The sequence below is a fragment of the Manacus vitellinus genome, unplaced genomic scaffold, assembly GCF_001715985.3.
Source record: "Manacus vitellinus isolate BGI_N305 unplaced genomic scaffold, ASM171598v3 scaffold_92_pilon, whole genome shotgun sequence".
Lineage (NCBI taxonomy): Eukaryota > Metazoa > Chordata > Aves > Passeriformes > Pipridae > Manacus > Manacus vitellinus.
The window spans coordinates 922,523-940,219 of record NW_021940877.1 but is presented as its reverse complement, the minus strand read 5'-3'; the positions used below and the strand labels follow the sequence as shown (position 1 = coordinate 940,219).

At 51.9% G+C, this 17,697-nt stretch overlaps 1 protein-coding gene across 1 annotated transcript in view; it reads right to left on the bottom strand.

The window, feature by feature from the left end:
- PAX7 (paired box 7) overlaps positions 1-17,697 on the bottom strand; it is an 82,726-nt gene that overhangs the window by 49,152 nt on the left and 15,877 nt on the right. Inside the window, exons 2-4 of the mRNA XM_029965238.1 lie at positions 16,944-17,179; positions 16,179-16,305; positions 15,071-15,199 (exon numbers count right to left, since the gene is read on the bottom strand). Coding sequence (XP_029821098.1) covers positions 15,071-15,199; positions 16,179-16,305; positions 16,944-17,179 — 492 coding nt within the window. The remainder of the gene's footprint in view (positions 1-15,070; positions 15,200-16,178; positions 16,306-16,943; positions 17,180-17,697) is intronic.

The window sequence follows — 17,697 nt, the reverse complement described above, 5'->3', positions numbered from 1 at the left end:
ATCAACCCCAAACAAAACCTCTATTCAAAAGAGACGGGGAAATGCACAACATTTAATTGCTCCCCCCCCCCAGCAATATTCATCCTGCCGACAGAATTAAGACGACCTCCGACTAATTTTACAGCTCTCAAAATATTTTGGGTAGGGGGATTGGGAAGGAATTTCGGAGACCAGGCTCATTTCCAGGGGATTTAGGGCTGAAAGCTGGCTCTAACCTTTCCCCCTCCTTTCCCCACTATTCCCCCTTCCCCCGGCAATGGCAGAAATCACAGCCCAACAGATCCATTTCCCCCACGCACTCTCCCATCCCAGGGAACATCCCCAAACCCAAGGCTCTGGGCAAGACTCCGGAGCCCTCCCCTTCCCCGGCGCCTCCTTTGTAGCGGAGCCCCGGGGAAGGCGGGGGGGGTGCGGAGATGCCCCTATTTCTAAGGCACAGCCCCCTCCCCGTGTCGGCTCTCTCTCTCCTCCCTTGATTTCTCTTTTAAGGCGTTTATTTTCCTGGCAGCCCCTTCTCCCTCCCCGCAGAGCCGCGGGAGCGCGGCCGCGGCCCCGGCACGGAGCGATGCGGAGCCGCCCCCTCCCCAGCGCTCCTTCCCCGGGCAGCCCCCCACCAACCGCTCTCCCCAGTGACTCCAGTTCAGCGTTTTAAGGCCCTAATGAGTGTTGACAAGTTTAATGAGTTTGTTTTAAAGAGGAAAAAACTGGTCAAGTCGAGATTTCCGAGTCAAATCCATTAGGGGATCCCTTTCAAACCCCTCCTGACAGCTCAGCCGCTCTCACACCGCACCAGCCAGCGCAGGGCCGGGCCGGGGGGCGAACCTCGGCTCCCTGCCCCTCGGCGGGGATCCCCCAAACCCACCGCGGACCCCCCGCCCGGGATGTCACTGCCCCGGGAAGGGCAGCCCGTTCCAGGCGCCTCTTCCAGAGACGGACCCCGGTTTGGAGGATCGGGCCCCCCGAGGAGGGGGCGAACCCCTGAAGAGGATGGAGGGGGTTCATCCCCCCCAGCGGATTAGAGAACCCCCAAACCCGCCCTACGGGACAACACCGAGAGCAGCCGGCGGCCAAAGGGGACCGTCCAGCCACGCCATAACCTCCCATTTCTATAGGAAATTTCATTAAACTCCCCCTATCCCCCCCTGCCCCCTTCCCTCTCTCCTTCTGCCTCCCCCCAGCCTCCCCATAAGCAAACAGCCTGTGAAGCCGAGGTGGAGGTCACGTTAAGTCATGCAGTCTGACTTGGTGAACTTTGAGCTGGGTGATTAGGAGGGGGGTTCTCCTTTTTCAATTTCTCCACTTCCTAGGTCTCTCCATTGTTCCAATTCCAAACAGCTGCTGGTGCTAATCTTTCGGTTATTTGCAATCAGGAGGAAGAAATACCCACACCCCAGAGTGCTCCGATATTGGCCCTGCCAGCGGAGCACAGAGACCACTGGAGGCTGGGGAGAGATGGAGGAAAACAAAACAGACCCGAGTTATTGAACTCAGTTTGACTCTGAGCCTTTCAGGTACTTCTCAATCCCAAATCCACGGCAGAAAGCCATGGAAATCAGGCTTACAGGTACCATCACATCACTTAAGGCCAGACCTGATTTTTTTTTTTGTTGTTTTCTTCCCAAAGGTTAAACTCCTCCAGCCACTCAAAGTCCGGCCGGGGCTGGAGGGAAGGGGGGGAAATACCAACCGGGGGCGAGCTGGGAGAAAAAGAAACGGCGACAAAAGCCCAGTTGGAGGCAAACCTGGAGAGATACGCCCAGGAGGGTTTTGCTCGAGTTGGCTCTGAAGGATTCTATTATTTTTAAGCTATTATTAAGAAGGGATGGAAAAACTAAAGGGTTGAAGGAACCTGCGTTTTTCCTTGTGCAAAAGAAACGAACCTACTTACACGTGTGGAGGCGGGAGTGCCCTGCCCCATTCGGGTGGATAGGAAATCCTCTCCTAACTCATTCAATCCCCTAGTAAATAGGGCGATGGGTGCCGGGTAATGTTTATGGGTGCCAGGTGAAGACGGTTGTCTACCTTGAGGCATCCCGAAGAAGAGAAGGGAATCGCCCTTCGTTTCCCAACCAGTAGAAACACCCCCAACAACTCAAACCCTTGCCAAAAGCCTTAAAAACCGGACTCCTAAAATTGCTGGGGTGGCCCCACACGTGTCCAGACCGTTTTCTCGGGGGTTATTAATATGCTGGGCTGGCTGTGGCGGGGGGGAGCCCATTAGTCCTCGCTAGTCTTGCCCAGCCCTGCCTGGCCCGCAGCTCTCGCCAGCAACGCGGAGCCTTTATTGGTTTACTTAGGTGTTAATCCCTTAACAATCAAGTTGTCTGACCATGGAGCCCCGTCTCTATTCTTGTTTACATCTAATTACGGGGCTGAAATGCCACTTCCCTTCCCACCCTCCCTCTCCCGAAGCCTTCGAACCAACTTTCATTTCACCGCTTTTAAGCAGGTAAAGCCCCTTCTCCCGGGGAGCCAATTGAAGATAATTACAGCGGCGGTGGCTCGGCAGCATCTCGGGCCCGGTGGCTGCAAAAAGGGAGGTTGGCAAGAGGGGAAGGGGTTTGGGCACCAAAATAACCCGTGTACCCCCCTGGCACAGCCGACTTGTGGAGATACCGTGGTCCTTGGAGACAACTCTCTCCTCCATCCACCCCCCGCTCCCCGAGATGAAAGGAAGAGCTCTCCCGTCCCGGTGTCAGGAGCATCTCAGAGCTTCCCTTAATTCAATTAAACCTCCAAACTCCAGGAAACCAGCGGAGATCCACCCAAGCAAGCCGGTAGCCGGGACTAACAAAGGACCTTTCTTTCCAGAGGGTGCGGGGACCCCGCTGGCCCGTGTGTCACCCACACCCGGCGACTTCGGGGTTAACGATGCAGACACCACTGCGAGCTCTGGGACTGCGCCTTGGCTTAGATAGCGTCTCAGCCCTGGGGCAATTCCTCTAAATCAATTTTCAAAACAATCAGTTTAGGGGCTTTTAATTAAGCTTTAAACCAGTGGTTAAAAATAGCAGTTTACTTCTTTGGGATGCAAACTAGGCTAGCGTAAAAATAAATCAGAGAGACGGGCCCGCTGCCTTTTGGGATTCGGGGAGACGTAGATTATATACGTCCCAAGATTACGAGGATTTTTTTTTCTTTCTTTTAACATTTATTCTCTCTCACAGCAGCTGCTCTTTCCCTGCCAGGCATTGAACTGTCCGTAGGACCGCAAAGCCAAGGATTCCGCGCAGCTTTCCCAGAGCAAAATTTCACCACCCTGCTCCTGAATCACAATCCCGCTGCGAACAGCAGGTTCATCACCTTTTTACATATATCACGAAAGGGAAATAACATAAAATAATACAAAATAAGCTGTCCATCTGGGCTTATTGCAAGGAGGAAAAGCCCCTCAGCGCTGCAAACACACCCTGCTCTCCCCTTCGCTCTCCGCCAGGATAAATTTCACTTAAAAGCCGAATTTAGGCTCCTTTGTAGTTTAAATCGGATCCTCCAGGTTCTTCCCACCTCCCCGCCACCCTCTTCCTTTGTTTAATACTTTTGTGCTTCCAGCAGAAGGGATGCTAGCAGGACCCAGCCCGAAACACGCTCCACACCTTTAAATCCCTTAAGCTGGAGCAGGTTTTTGGCTCCTCGGCCGGGGAGCAGATGCTTAAACGCAGCTTCTTGCGCCAAAAGCAGCTCTTTAAAGGGACCACTGCGTTAGGTTGATTAAAGAGTAATTAAGGGCGGTGGGACTCCTTTGGTACCGCTTCTAGCACTCTCCGTACCCGGAGGATTTCTCCCCAGGTGACCCAGATAAATTACAGATAGAACTGAAATAACTTTAGTCCGCGGCGGGCCGGGATGAGCCGGGCCCGCAAATCCCGGCTCAGCGGTGGCTAATGAGGCAGTCATGCACAACGCGGCCAGTTCGACCTGAAAAGCAGCGGTGTGGGGTGACTTCTCCTCCCCGCCGGACCCGCTGGGGTATCTTACCCCCCTTCCTACCCCTCCCAGCCCCTCATTCCCAGCCTTTCTGCGGGGACGACCCGGGGAGCGATCGTGGCTCCGCGGCCAAACGCGCAGCCGAGACCTTGACCCCGTTTATTCCCAGTTTGGGGAGAAAATCCGAGTCCAGCCAGTGGTGTCCGGGCTGCAGCAGCGAGGAGGGTGGGGAAGAGATTTCCCCGTGCCCCCAAAACTTTGGGGTGAGGCTCTCCTGGGGCTACCCCCGGCTTGGGGAGAGGTGCCTGCGCCCAGCCCGGGGAGGATGCGCAGGTCGGCGGGGTGAGGACTCCCGCACCATCCCCGGGCCCCCAAGAAGCGTGATTTGGGTTTTTCCACCTTTTTTCTACTCTCAGCGGGAGGAGAGACCCAAATTCCCCATGGAGAAGGTGGAAAAGAACTTTTCAAAAAATTAAATCGCACCATAGGCGAAAACACACGGGGAAAAAAAAACCACCAATGTGGGGTCAGAGAGAGGATGGGAGTTTTCCCCGATAAACCTTCTCTAGGGTGGGGAAGGAGAAAAACCTTTCCCCAGTCGGATTAATTCCTCCCCAAACTCTCTCCTTCCCCTTCCGCGCTACTTTCAAGGACTTTCTGCTGCTGCTTTTCCTCCGCTCCATCCCTGAAGATCCCCCCCGCCCGCTCCTTCAGCGCCTTCCCCCCTTTAGATCTCAGCGTGTTTGCTCTTGACTTCATCCACTAAGTCAATAGTTTGGAGATGCCCTCATCCTCAGAGGCCCGAGCCCCCGTGTCCCCTCCCTGTTTTCTCCTGCGGATAATGGCAGCCTTTTGTCGTGTAATCAAGCTCCCGAGGGGTTGGGAGACAGATATAGATTCTTGGCATTTGTCGGTGAAAATGAAAGCTGGATTAGGCAGAGGCGGCTGCACACTCCATGGTAAAGAACAACAACTATTCCCCCATTGAAAGTCCCATTCTGGTTTGGTTATTTTATCTTTAAAAGTTGTTTGTATTTCTAAAGTGGCTATTGATGCACTTAGAAAGTGTAGCAAGCTGTAAAGCCTCGCTTCAAATGAAAGGCGGACACACAAAAAAGAGGAGGTTAAGGGGAGAAAACAGAGTGAGAAAAAAAACACCGTCAGAAAAGGAGGGGGGGAAAGAGATGGGGATGGCAAAAGAGTTAAAAAGATCAAATTCAACCTAGGTAAAGTTTAAAATCGGAGAAAAACTCGCGGAGTCCCAGGAGCCGGGAGAGGAGCGAGGGCTCGGGGGGTTCGGCTCCGCTGTTTCCCTTCCCTGCTTCGCAGGGAAAAAATAATTACAATATTTAGGTTTCCCTGCTGATCTCGGGGGGGGGGGGAGGGCGGTGACGGGGATATTTTTTTCTCCGCGGGGCCACTTGACTCTTCGCGACTGAACTCTAAACCCAGGTAGCTCTCTGCTCGGCGCTGGAGTTATTTTATTCTTTAGGAATTAATCCCAACCACCACCCTGTTTTATTCCTGGACAGAGATTCGCTGAGACGCTTTTGCCAAGCAGAATTTGGGAATATTGTCCATCTGTGCGCCATGAACCTTTGAGTGTTTTCCCTTGAGAACAACGGAGATTTTGACTTTATACACACATAACTTTCCCCAAAACATCACTTGGATTTAACCATCCTGCACCCCCTCGTCCTTTAGATGCATCTCAATCTGAGGCTGTTCGATCTCTCTCTTTCCACAGGCCCCTCCGGAGAATTTGGGGTGCCGAGAACTGCGTTGTTTTGTTTGTTTATTTAAAAAGAATCTTCCTTTGTTAAACCCTTCAAACTTTTCTCCTCCTTTTGCTGAAGTTTCAGGAATGGCAATTGCAGTTTACCCGCTGCGAGCACATTCACCCGCACGCACAAGGGAGGGTTTGTGGCTGGAAGGAGATTAAGTGGAAAACTCCAGGAAAAAAGAAACAGAGCAACAAGGTACAAACCAAATATTCACATTCTCAGGAAATGGGGGGGGGGGGGAAGCTTCAAATAGCTCAATTTGCTGCTATTTAGCATCAAACAGGCATCTTGTCGAGAAGTGGGAAAATAATTTATAAATAATTAAGTTACAGCACAGAAAAATAACGAATCCCTCTGGAAAACGCCGGCCTGTCGCTAAACACGCGCTTCTATACGCGGATATATAAATATATATTCCTTTAAAATCCCCCGCAGCCCCGGCTATCTGCCCTCCCTCGGATAATTTCCACCATACAAAGGTTGGGGTTATTAATCGCGGCCCCCCAGCCCCCATTCCTATTCATGTCACTGTTTCTTTCTTTTTCCGAGCAATCAAATGTGCCGGAGACAATTGTAGCGAATATAAACATGACTGTCCCCTGAATATCCCTCGACATCGAGGTGTCCTTTGTACCTTCACCCTCTCCTTTTAAACGCTCTTCTGTATTTAAAAATGCAAAATAATGCAGCCTGCGAATCTTTATTAAAGCGCAAGACGAGGCTCTGGGTGGATTGATTTTTCTCAAGAAAAAAACCAATAATCATCTTTGCGAAGTTGTTTAACAGTGGGAAGTTTCACGGATGATTTAAGGATCCTTCTTCTAACTTCAAGCAAGGCGAAAATCACCCGGGTATTTTTAACTCCTCTTGGAAGGGAGTTGCTCAAAAGCAGCTTCTCGTTGAGCAATCCTGTCGAGTCAACTTTCCTCCCTCTCGTTTAATTCCTAATAAAAATGCAAATCAATTCGTCCCCATAATGGGAAAAAATAAATTAAATATATTACAGAATTGCTGTCGCTCCGGACTTTCCCCTCCGCTCCTGATCTGGACGCTGATGAAAAGGGCAGTGGGGCAGGGGCGGGTTTTCCCCCTTCCCTTTCCCTTGGAAAACAGAAAAACAACATTGTTTTTCGGACTCCCCTCGGGTTTGGGGGCCGCGGTTTCATGACTATCCGCGAACCCCCGCCCCCTCTTTTGGAGATACCTCTTTGATCCGCGGGCTTTGGGGGCTCGGGACAAAGGCGGCACTGAAGGTTGGAGCTGGGGGGGTTTGTCCCCCCCCTCAGCCCGCACCCCGCCCGGGGGGAGCCCCGCCGGCAGCGCTGCCCTCACCCCGCTGCCCAGGGTCAGGCAGAGTGCTGCCTTCCAATTTTAGCATCAAACAAAAAAACACCGACAGGGGAAGAGTGAAAACCAAGAAGGGTTTTTTCCTCCCTCTTCCAGAGAACGGGGGCAAGCCCGGGGGCAGGGACGGACCACGGGAGGAAAGAGAGGGGGTAAAAATAGTCTGCGCTTCTACTGAGCCCCCCCGAAACATCCCCTGGGGGCTGTGGAGCATCCCTTCGTGGGGCACAGAGCATCCCTCGGTGGGGCAAAGAAAGAGCATCCCTCCGCGGGACAAGGAGCATCCCTTGGTGGGGCAAAGAGCATCCCTTGGTGGGGCAAAGAGCATCCCTGGGTGGGACAAAGAGCATCCCTGGGTGGGACAAAGAGCATCCCTGGGTGGGACAAGGAGCATCCCTCGGTTTGGCAAAGAGCATCCCTCGGGGGGGCAAAGAGCATCCCTCGGGGGGGAGCAGGACATCCCTCCGTGCCCTCCCAGCTGCCCCCGGTGGGGCAGAGCAGCAGGAGACCGACCATCCATAGGAAAGGCTGGAAAGCCCCCTCTTTAAACCCCACATTCCACCCCCGCTCCAAAAAAATCTTTTATATGCATTTTGGGTGCGCAGGTGGAGGTGCGAGGGGAGCAGCCCCGGGGTGGGATGTTCGGAGCTGAGTTAAACCCTCCATTTCCACCGCCACCTCCTCGCCTCCTTTGCCCTGTCTTTGGGAAGACTTGACTAGTCTTTTTTCACTTTTTTTTTCTTCTTTTTAAAAATATTTTCTTTTAAACCAGCCCTTGCCGTCCTCCCAAAGCCTCCAGGAGCCCCCGAGCCGCGCAGCCCGGCCGTGCACAAAATGGATGAGCTAAAATGTCTCCCCAGCCGCAGAATTTCATGAATGAGCGACCCCCTTCCCCTCTTGCCTGCCCATCTATAGATTGATAGATATAGATATATTTCATGAATGAGCCGAGGGTCCTCCCCGCCTCCCCTCTGCCTCGGCTGTCCCCGCAGAGCCTATAAACAGCCCCGGCCCTTTACAGCAATTCATCACAGGACCCAGAGCCATCCAAGCAAGTAATATGTAGCCTCAGATCTCGTGTGTCCCACAAGACAGAGCGCCTGCTAATTAATAGACAGTGATTCCTGCGAGCAGCCCGAGCAGTCTGTAATATGATGAACTTCCTTTGTACCGGTGTCACCACAAATGTTTCTGATAAGGAAAAGCATCCAAGGATCAAAGACTATAAGCTTCTCAATTTCCTCAAGCTGCCTCTACTTTTCCTCACCTACTTTTTCTTTTTCTCCCCCCCCCCCCCTTCCCAGCCCCTTCGAGGGGATGAAACCCCCTCCGAGGCGTTACAATCCCCCTCCGAGGAACTGCGATCCCCCCCGAGGGCCGTTCCAGCGCAGGGGTCAGTCCCGGACAGGGCCCCCAAAATATCAGCGTCACTCGCACCTTCAGATTCTGCCTTTTAAAAAGGCTCCGATTCTGGTCCTCGCCCTCCCCGCTCCTTCTCGGCTCTTCCCAATTCTCCCCAACTCGGGATGACAAATGTCTTTATAAACAGGCATTAGCTGACATCTAATTTCTTTTGTGGTGCGATGCTGCGAGATGAGAGCGCAGGACGAGCCCTCCCGAGCGGGGACCGTCTCCGGCTCGGGATGAGCTGGGGAGGAGGAGGGTTTTTTGGGAGGGGGGGATGCAGCAAACCTTCTCCCCGGGCCCGCCGGCAGAGCCGCATCCCCATCCCCACCTTCGCGCCCTCCCTGAGCTGCACCTGCGCTTCCCAACTCCTTCCTTTCTTTTTTTTCCTGGGCTCAGAGGGGAGCAGGGGACGAGAAGCCCCCCAAAATCCACCCCCCTGGGGCTCTGGTTCCTCCACCTGCATGTTCAGCGCTGCCGGGAGAGGGAAGCGCTGCCCGGCCGGGCGGGAGCAGCTCCCACCCGGGCGTTCCCCCTCCCCGGCTTGGAACCCTCCTGCTCTGACACCCTCCCCAGCATCGTCTCGTCCCAAAAAACCCAGAGCCCAAACCGGCCAGAAGTTCAGATTAAATAAAAAAATACAAGGTAATAATAAAAAAGAGTAAAACCCAGTGGGGGAGAAGAGAGAAATGTGGCAGCTGATTGAAATGGGCTTTTTTTTTTTTTAAGAAGAGTCTCTATAAATATATAATATCTCCAAAGCTCAGGTCTTAAGAGGGTCCCTTATTTGCTTATTTCTTTTGTAGCAAACGTAATTTTCAGAAAGATCCTTCCCCCCCCGCTTCACCCTAATGCTCGAGTAAGTACCTTACAGCTTTAAGGCCAGTGTTATATGTGCTTTAAAATCCTGCCATGTAAATTCCCCCTGAAAAATTTGGAAAGCTTTCGGGCGGGGGGGAGCTTTGGGAGGGGGGGGGGGTGGGGTGAAACGGGAGAGGGGGAGGGGGAGAAAGGGGAGGTTAATCCGGGTTTAATGCTATGATGCAGTCATAGGACCAGGGCTCGGCTGATTGTGTTATCTCTTCCCAACATTTGGGTCTCCCATATTTCACCCAGCCAAATAGCTGCGAGAAAAAAGTGCGTATGGAGGCACTCCTGACGCCTCAGGAAAATATGTTATTAATATCTAAATAACTTCCCAATACTGTCTCTAAATCTCCCCTTCACCACTCCAGATGATGAATTCGTTTGAAGTGTTCTCCCGTCTCATCTTTTCAGTGTCTCTCTCTCTCTCTCCCTTTTTTTATAACCAGGCTTATTTCAAACTGGTAAATATCTAATTCCTTTAACCACACTGCAGACACGTCTCTCCCCTCTTATATACAATTCTCATTTGGAAAGATCCATATATACATGTCTCTATAAAGGAGAATAAGTCCCAACACAGCCCTAAACTACTTCTTTAAATTATTTGGGGGTTGAGAGTGGGGGTTTTTTTGGGGGGGTCTGTTTACTTCTGACCAGCCCTTGCCCACACCTGGATCACACATTTCCCTCACAGCCTTCCTGCCGCTTAATTCAATGTCTGCCTCCTCTCTCCTACCCCAATTACAGGCGAAACCCGGGATTAGCAATAGACCTCCCCGCTTCCTTCCTCCCCTCCTCTATCACGGCATCCATCTCCCCCCCGCGCCAAAGATCTGCTTCCTATCCCTCCCTGGATAATGTAATCTACCATCCACCTTCAAATTAGAGATTAAAACGTCTCGAATGTATTTCCTTTGCCGTTCAAGCTGAACCCCGGGCACCCCACCTGCCAGCCAGCGCTTTTGATACCAATATTTGCCTTAATATTTTCCCCCGGTCTATAATTGAACCTATTCTTCTCCCCCAAAGAAGGGAGGGGGAATGATGTAGAAAAAGGAAAAAACCAAACAACCCTTGGATCACAAACATCTCCCTTATATTATTTCACTTCCTACTGTATAATTGAACCTCTCTCCCCGCATCCTTGTCTTAAGTTTGTTTTTTAAAATGTCTTGTATTAGATTATACTCGTTTATTCCCCTTTCCAACCTTATCTCTCCTCCTCTCTTCTCTCCTTCCCGTCACACTTGATTTAGGAAGGAGTTTATCTTGCAAACATTTGCCTACTTTGTTTATGTAGACCAGGTTCTGCAGCTACTTGTTCCCAAAAGCCACTGTTTGCCTTTGTAATTGTTATCTGTGTTTATTGTTGTACCTCATTTGTCTCAGCTTTTTTTGTGACATGTAAGCTCCGTGTGTGCTCACATCCAGCCCCCCCTCCTTCTCCCTCTCCCTGCTCTTTTTTTTTTCTCCTTTTCCCTCTTCTCTCTCCCTGAAATATGCACAGAATAACTCAGCCTAAAGCCAATGAATTGCTTGACACCTCCCTATCTCTTTCCTGCCCCCCATTATTAGAGCTGATCCCACTCGCAACACTCACAAATCCCGCCTGGTCTCTGTTTGATTAGATTGCCAACCTTTCGTAATCCCTTGATTTGATGAAGTGTCTGTTCCCCCCCCCTTCTAAACATACATTTACAGAGAAAGCGCTTGTTGGTTTTAAATCAATGCAGATTGTTTGCTGATAAATTGACTCCGCATCCCCTCTCCCCCGCTCCAGCCTGGCAAACAAAGCCCCTTTCCAGCTGGGGGGGTCCCCCCTTCTTTCTCCTTTTCCTCCCCGAGCCCAATTAAATTGGGCAGGACCCATCCAAGCCTCTCCCTGCTCTGTCCAGCCCCCCAAAACTCGACAGAAGGGGCACCGGGGGCTCCCCAATTAAATCGTTATCACCTGCACGTGTCCCTGTGTCCCCCCTCCTGTGCAGTTCACACCTGCCCGCCTCTCCCACCCCCAATAAACCCCGAGCCCGCTGCTCTCCCGGCTTTCCCACTCGGCTTTCCCATCCCACGCGATATTTCCAAGGAGTATCGAAGCGAAAAATCGATCGGTGGAAGAAACTTGGCGCAATAAAGCGGAGTTCGGAGATACAAAGCGGGGGAAAACGAACTAAAAATCCGTGTTTTCACCCCAGATGGGCCCCGCCACCCAAGCCCTGAGCATCCTTTGCATCCTGCCTCGCGTCCCGGAGCAGTGCAGGGGGCAGGACCGGCTGTCCCCCCCCGTGCCCGTGGGATGACACGCCGGGGTGGGGGGGACCTGCTGAACTTCCCTCTCCTCCCGCGCAGACCCATCGCCTTCCCCTTAACCCCGCGACCCCCCTCCCCCGCGTCTGGTTGCAATTAATACCCCACCAGGACGAGGCCCTTCCGCTGCTCCTCCCAATTAACCCCCGAACAGCACCCCCTGAAATTTGGGGGGTGTCTCAAATGCCCCCCGCCCCCCCCGCGGGAGAAGAACAGCGCAAGCCCCCACGCGTGAACCTCCCTAATGAACCCCACCAGCCATAATAAATAACAACAAGCCCAAATAATAATAACAACTCGGTCTTAACAAGGATATAAATATATATATATATAAAATAAAGTGAAGCCTCATGAATATATGCCCAGGGCTAGCTGGAGTGAGCCGTTTAAAGATGAAAGTGCAAAGAAATAAAGGCTCAATTTAATCTGCCTTAAAACCCTTCAACTTAACGTTTGTGCTGGGAACTCAGAGAGTGAGTACTGATTGGGGATAAATACATTTCTTAGCATGCCTTGGAGCTATTACACCCTTCTCCAACACAGCTCCCTATTCAACAGCCACAGTTTTCATTACCAGCTCTAATAAGTCTTAACATTATTAAATGCCAAGCAGACGATAGAAAGAAACAGGCGCAGGGTGGAAGCTTTCTTTAACACTTAAAAAGAGAGAGCATTTAGGGCTGTCTTCCTCCGGCTCCCTGCGAGGAGAACCGGCAATGAAACGTTTGTCAAGAGGAAAAAGGCCAAAACAGAGTTTCCCCCCCTCTCTCGCCATCCGCGAGAATCAGAAAACCGCGTTAAAAATCAGAAATTAATAAAAATAATAATAAAAAACCTTTACAGCCCCCTCCCCCCCCCAGCGAAGCTGAGAACAAGTGGCAGCAGCGCGGTGTATTTTTATTTTATTGCGAACCTCCTGGGAAAAAAATTAAGGTGAAGGGGAAAACAGCTATGATTTTAATTTTATTGTATAAGAATATTACTATTTTCGAGGGATAAAAAAAATATCCAGCGTGCACCCACCGCCTCGGAGTGTTTCACAAGTTGAATCATCAATTATCTTAATTGGGGCCATTAAAGCTTTCCCAGGCGTTAAAATACACATTGCCGGGGTCACTTTTTATTTTTTAAGGGTTGTTTTTCAGCCGGACACGATCGCGCAATGCTCGGATGCGCCGGGTCCAACCCGCACCCGCGGTTGACTCTCCCCCCCTCCCAAAAAAACCCCCAAATCAGAGCCTTTGTGGGTGATTTCTCTGCGATCTACAAAGTCAGGGCGCGATTGCGGGGGAGGAAAACAAATTTTAAATTGCCGATAACTCAGGATTTCTCTCCGGGGATGCGAGCGGAGCCTGCGCGCCTGGAGGTACCGCGGCGCTCCGCGGGCTCCGGCAGCGGGAATTTGCCCAAATTAGCCTTCTTTCAGAAAGAAATGGGGGCTCGTGTTTTATTTGTCCGCGATATTACCCATGAAGGAAGAAGAGAGCGTTTTGTTTTGCTTTTTGACACGCACTTCTGCGTGTTAATCATGAATAAAGACCCTCCAGCTCTTTCACTCATTCTTTTTAATTTTTTTTTAATTATTATTATTTTGGGGGTGGTGATGGGGAAAACGCGAGGACAAGGGAAAAAATAAATCAACCCGCGGTTTGAAAATGATATATATTTTTTTTTTCAAGCGGTGAGGCGCGGTTAAAATAAATTTTAAACCCTAAAATCTTTACCTCCCTTAATAAAATTAAAAACACCCCAAAGTGATAGGGGGGAGCTTTTCGCGGACACAATGGCCCCGATTTGCAAATGAGCATCGCCTCTTTCCAAATCACAAGCAACATTTTGCAACGTCCAACGGTTCTCCCTTTTTCCAACAGACGGTCCTATAATATTACAAAACTATCTAACAGCAGGGAGTTTTGAATAATTTATCTCCCTTTCTTCCCTTCCTTGGCCCTTTGTCCAAACTTTTTCTCCTCCTTGCCGAATTTTGAATGAGAATAGACAAGCCCTCCCTCCCCCATCCCTTTACTCCATTTTTAAGGCAGCCTCGGGTTTTCCCTCCCTTTCCCCCCCTTTCTTTTTTTTTTTTTTTCCTTTTTCTTTTTTTTTTTTTTTTTTTTCTACTGTTTGCTTTTGTGGTCAGGAATCTTTTACTTATAAAGCTTCAATAGACTTGAAGGTCTTTGTAAGTGAAGTTCATCTTCAAGGTTGGGAAAAAAAAAAGGATCAGATCCTTAAAAAAAAAAATAAAACCCTTTTGTGCACCTTCATTTAAAACTCGCAGGAACGTTTGATGGTGACACGGAGAAGCTTTTTCTGCCCCGAATTCCCCCCACGTCAGTATTGCCCCACTCACTCGCATTGTCCCAAAACAGGGAAAACTTTGGAGCCAGTGAGAAACTTGGGGAGCGATTCCCTCCCGCTTCCCACCCCGGGACTGGGGAAAGGCTCCACGGGGAAAATCCCCCTCACTCCGCTCCCTCTCTGCCGACAATGTCCCGAATCCCCCAAAACTCCAACCGACTGAACCCCGGCAGGCTCAGCCCACCGGCATTTTGCATCAGTTTGGGAGAAAAATGGCAATTCCCAATTTCCCGAAGCACATCCCCAAGACTTCCAAACTTGCTGTTTTCCCCCCCCAAAAAGCGCCGAGCTCTGTGACACAAGGAAATCATTTTCTGCCCACACCGATACAGCGGCTCCTCCCTCCCGTTACTTCAACGTCCTCGCCTTCATTGATAGATCTCATTTATTCTCCCTAAAAGTGCCACTTTCTCCTCCTTATTTTGGAAGGGGAATCATCACCCCCACTGAGTTTACCAAAAATCAAATTCCAGCTCCCGCAGTGGCCGGCTCCGGCTGTTCCTCATCCCCAACCCCATATTTAGAGCACAGAAGCTTTGAAAAGTTTAATTTTTCCTCCCACGAGAGAAGAAAACACCGATCACGGGAGGTGATAACAAGGCCCCAGCACCAGCCCAGCCTCAAGCTCTCCATCAGAGCTGCCAGATTTATTTCTGCCGGTCTCCTTTCGGGGTGCAGAGCCCCCGTTCGCTGCTCCGCGGCTGCTCTAATTGATATTGATTGGCCAAATCGGTCAACTGTCAGCCCGAGTTTCAGGGGACCACTTAGAGAGCAGCAGAGAAATCTGTTTAACAAATTCATTTAGGAGTCAGAGATGCCTCTCCCCCCTCCCAGCCGCCTCCTCTCCCTCTTTCTGTCTAATTGATCCAGAGCAAACGCCAGCGACTCTTCTCCTGGGAAAACCCCCGCGGCCCGAGGGCCGGGCACCCCCTGCCCCTGCCAGGGCCCTGCAGCTCTCCGTCTGCTCGCCCAGCGGTCACTTTGGGAAAGAACAAACCCGTCTTCCTCCTGGCAGGGAGGGATGTTCCCCCTCTCCCAAATGTCCCCTCCGCCCCCCCGGGCAGCGCGGCCGCCTTTACCTTTGTCGCCCAGGATTCCGTCGATGCTGTGCTTGGCCTTCTTCTCTCCGTCCTCCTCCTTCTTGTCGCAGTCCTCCTCTTCCTCTTTCTTCCCGAATTTGATGCGTAGCACCCGGCTAATCGAACTCACTAAACCTCAGACAGTCAAAGACAAGAGGGCAAGTATAAGCTGCCTGGGCAGGCCAGGGGGGAGCCGGCTGGGGAAGCCCAGCCGGGGCTGCAGGACGTGGCGGAGCCTGCGCTCGTCCCCAGAGGGCACTTGCACCCACCAGGGGAAAACGCTCCTGCCCGGACCTCCGTTGCCCCCCAAAACCTCCCCGAGGCCCCCGAGCCTGCCAGTGGGCTCCCAAAGCTGGACCCGCTCGTCGCCCTCCCCGAGGCCCCCGGCACGAGCAGCTCCCGGTTGTGCCAACGCCCCACGGGGCAGCAGAGCCAGTGCTGCATCCCAGGGGGGCACCACAAGAATTGTCACCTGCTCTGGAACAGGGAAAAGACCCCCCAACACCCAGCTTTCCCCCAGCTCCAAATGGGAACCCACGGCCTGGATTCAGACCTGGGGCCTGTCCTGCTTTGGAGTAAATGTGCCCTGCAGAGAAGGCTCAGCCCCCAGAACAATGGGCACCTCGCAGCTGGGACCCAAAGAACTCCCCACACCCTGAACACATCCCTGCGGGCCAAATCTGGGGGTGCAGGGTCTCTTTCCACGGACAGCTGGAGGCTCTGGCTGCTGGAAATGTTGCTCTGCAGCCCCCACTGAGCAAAGTCCAACGGGATAAGAGGGTTCCCCTTCATCGTGGATTTGGGGGCTGCCTCCTCGAGTGCTCCCGCTGCACCAGCACAGCCCTGCTCCCAGGGCAGCTGGAATAACTTGGGAAAACTGGTTGGTTTGTGTTTGTTTTTGCAGCAGACCACAGAGAGACAAGAGCACACCCCCCCGCCTGGGATTTATTTGCTGCTGTGGCTTTGCTTGGGGTGATTCCCCCCCCTTATCAAAGCAAAGGTCGAGAGGGTGTAAGAGCCCCTGGAAAATATTTTTGGTGGTGATAATGATTTCCCTCCATCTTCCTGCGGGTGTTGGGGTGCCCTTCTTGCCAAGCTGCCTTCTCACCTGAGGGCACAGTGCTCCGGTCGCAGTGCCCGTCCTTCAGGAGCCTGTCCCGGATCTCCCAGCTAAACATCCCGGGGTTTTCCCGTTTGTATTCCTCGATTTTCTTCTCCACGTCGGGAGTCGCGACCTGCTTTTGTGATCAAGGGACACCGGTGCGTGTCCGCGAGTGCAGAGAGAGGGGAGGGGAGAGAAAAGCGCTTTTAATTGAAAAGAAGAGCTGAGCAGCTCAGTTCAGTCCTCCTTGCCCAGCTGATAGTTTTGGGGCTGAAGATGAGGACTTGGAGAGGGGAAAGGAGGAAAATAAAGCTAAGAAAAGGTCCCACTCTCCCAAATATTGGCCATCCTAAAAGCAGAATCTCCGGGGGCCCAGGAGATCAGCCAGGGTGCGTTTACCTTGAGCAGGGGAAGGAGGCAGGGAGGAGGTGCAGGGGATGCTTTTTGGAGTGTTTATGCACACATGGTAATGTATTATTGCCCAAAACATCCCGACCCTTCTCCTCCCCTCACACTGGGGCCGAAGCAAACGCTTGAACGTGCACCACTTGTTGCACGTGAGGAAAAAAATCACTTTAATTTATTCACAGCCTTCAACTTGCACCGTTTTCTACCCATCGGAGGCCGAAAAGTGCAGCTTTACTAAAGCCCTTTCCCCTCCTTCTCCCTTCCCCTGAAAAAACACTTGGAAAACTTGGACCCCCGAACACGAAACGTGAATTTCTTTAAGGTGAGGAGGGAGGTTTAGCTCGGCGCCCACATTGCACTCACCCTGGGCTTGCTGCCTCCGATGGCCCCGGGCCGGATGGAGCCCGTCTCCTGGTACCTACAGAGGATTTTGGAGACGCAGCCGTGGGAGACCCGCAGCTGGCGGGAGATGACGCAGGGCCGGATCCCGTGGTGAGCCATCTCCACGATTTTGTGCCGGATATGGTTGGGGAGCGGGCGGCCGTTGATAAAAACCCCTCCGAGCTGGTTCACCCTTCCCTGGCCCAGCGGGGTGGAAACTGCAAAGGAAGGAGGAAAAAACCCCAACCCAAGAAAGAGGGGAAAAAAGTTAAAAGAAAGGAAAATCCAGCGAAACCGGGCGTGTCCCTCCCCGTGCCTTCAGCTTCTCTCCTGGGATTCGAATCGTTTAAAGAAGGGAGAAGCCCCTCGGCCGTGCCCTGGCCTCGGCTTTATCCCGGCATCACACGCGGGAGACTTTTCCTAGCGATAGTGGGAAAATAAAAATAACCCACGACCCGCACACCACCAGCCGCGACAGCCCCTGCGTTTCTATCCGTTATATTTATATATATTTAGGGTTTCACACCTTTGTTTTAAATAATACCCGACGTTTTAAATAAGAAAAGATTTAAAAGCGCACAACAACCCCCCCTAAACTTCCCATTCCGCCCACCAAAAAGCGCACTCCGATTCTTGCTTCAATTTACGGAGCTCTCTCCTTTCAAACAAACTTTTGGAAATAATCTCTTAAACACCCTCGAGGGGCTTTTTTTTGTTGTTGTTGGGCCTTTTTTTT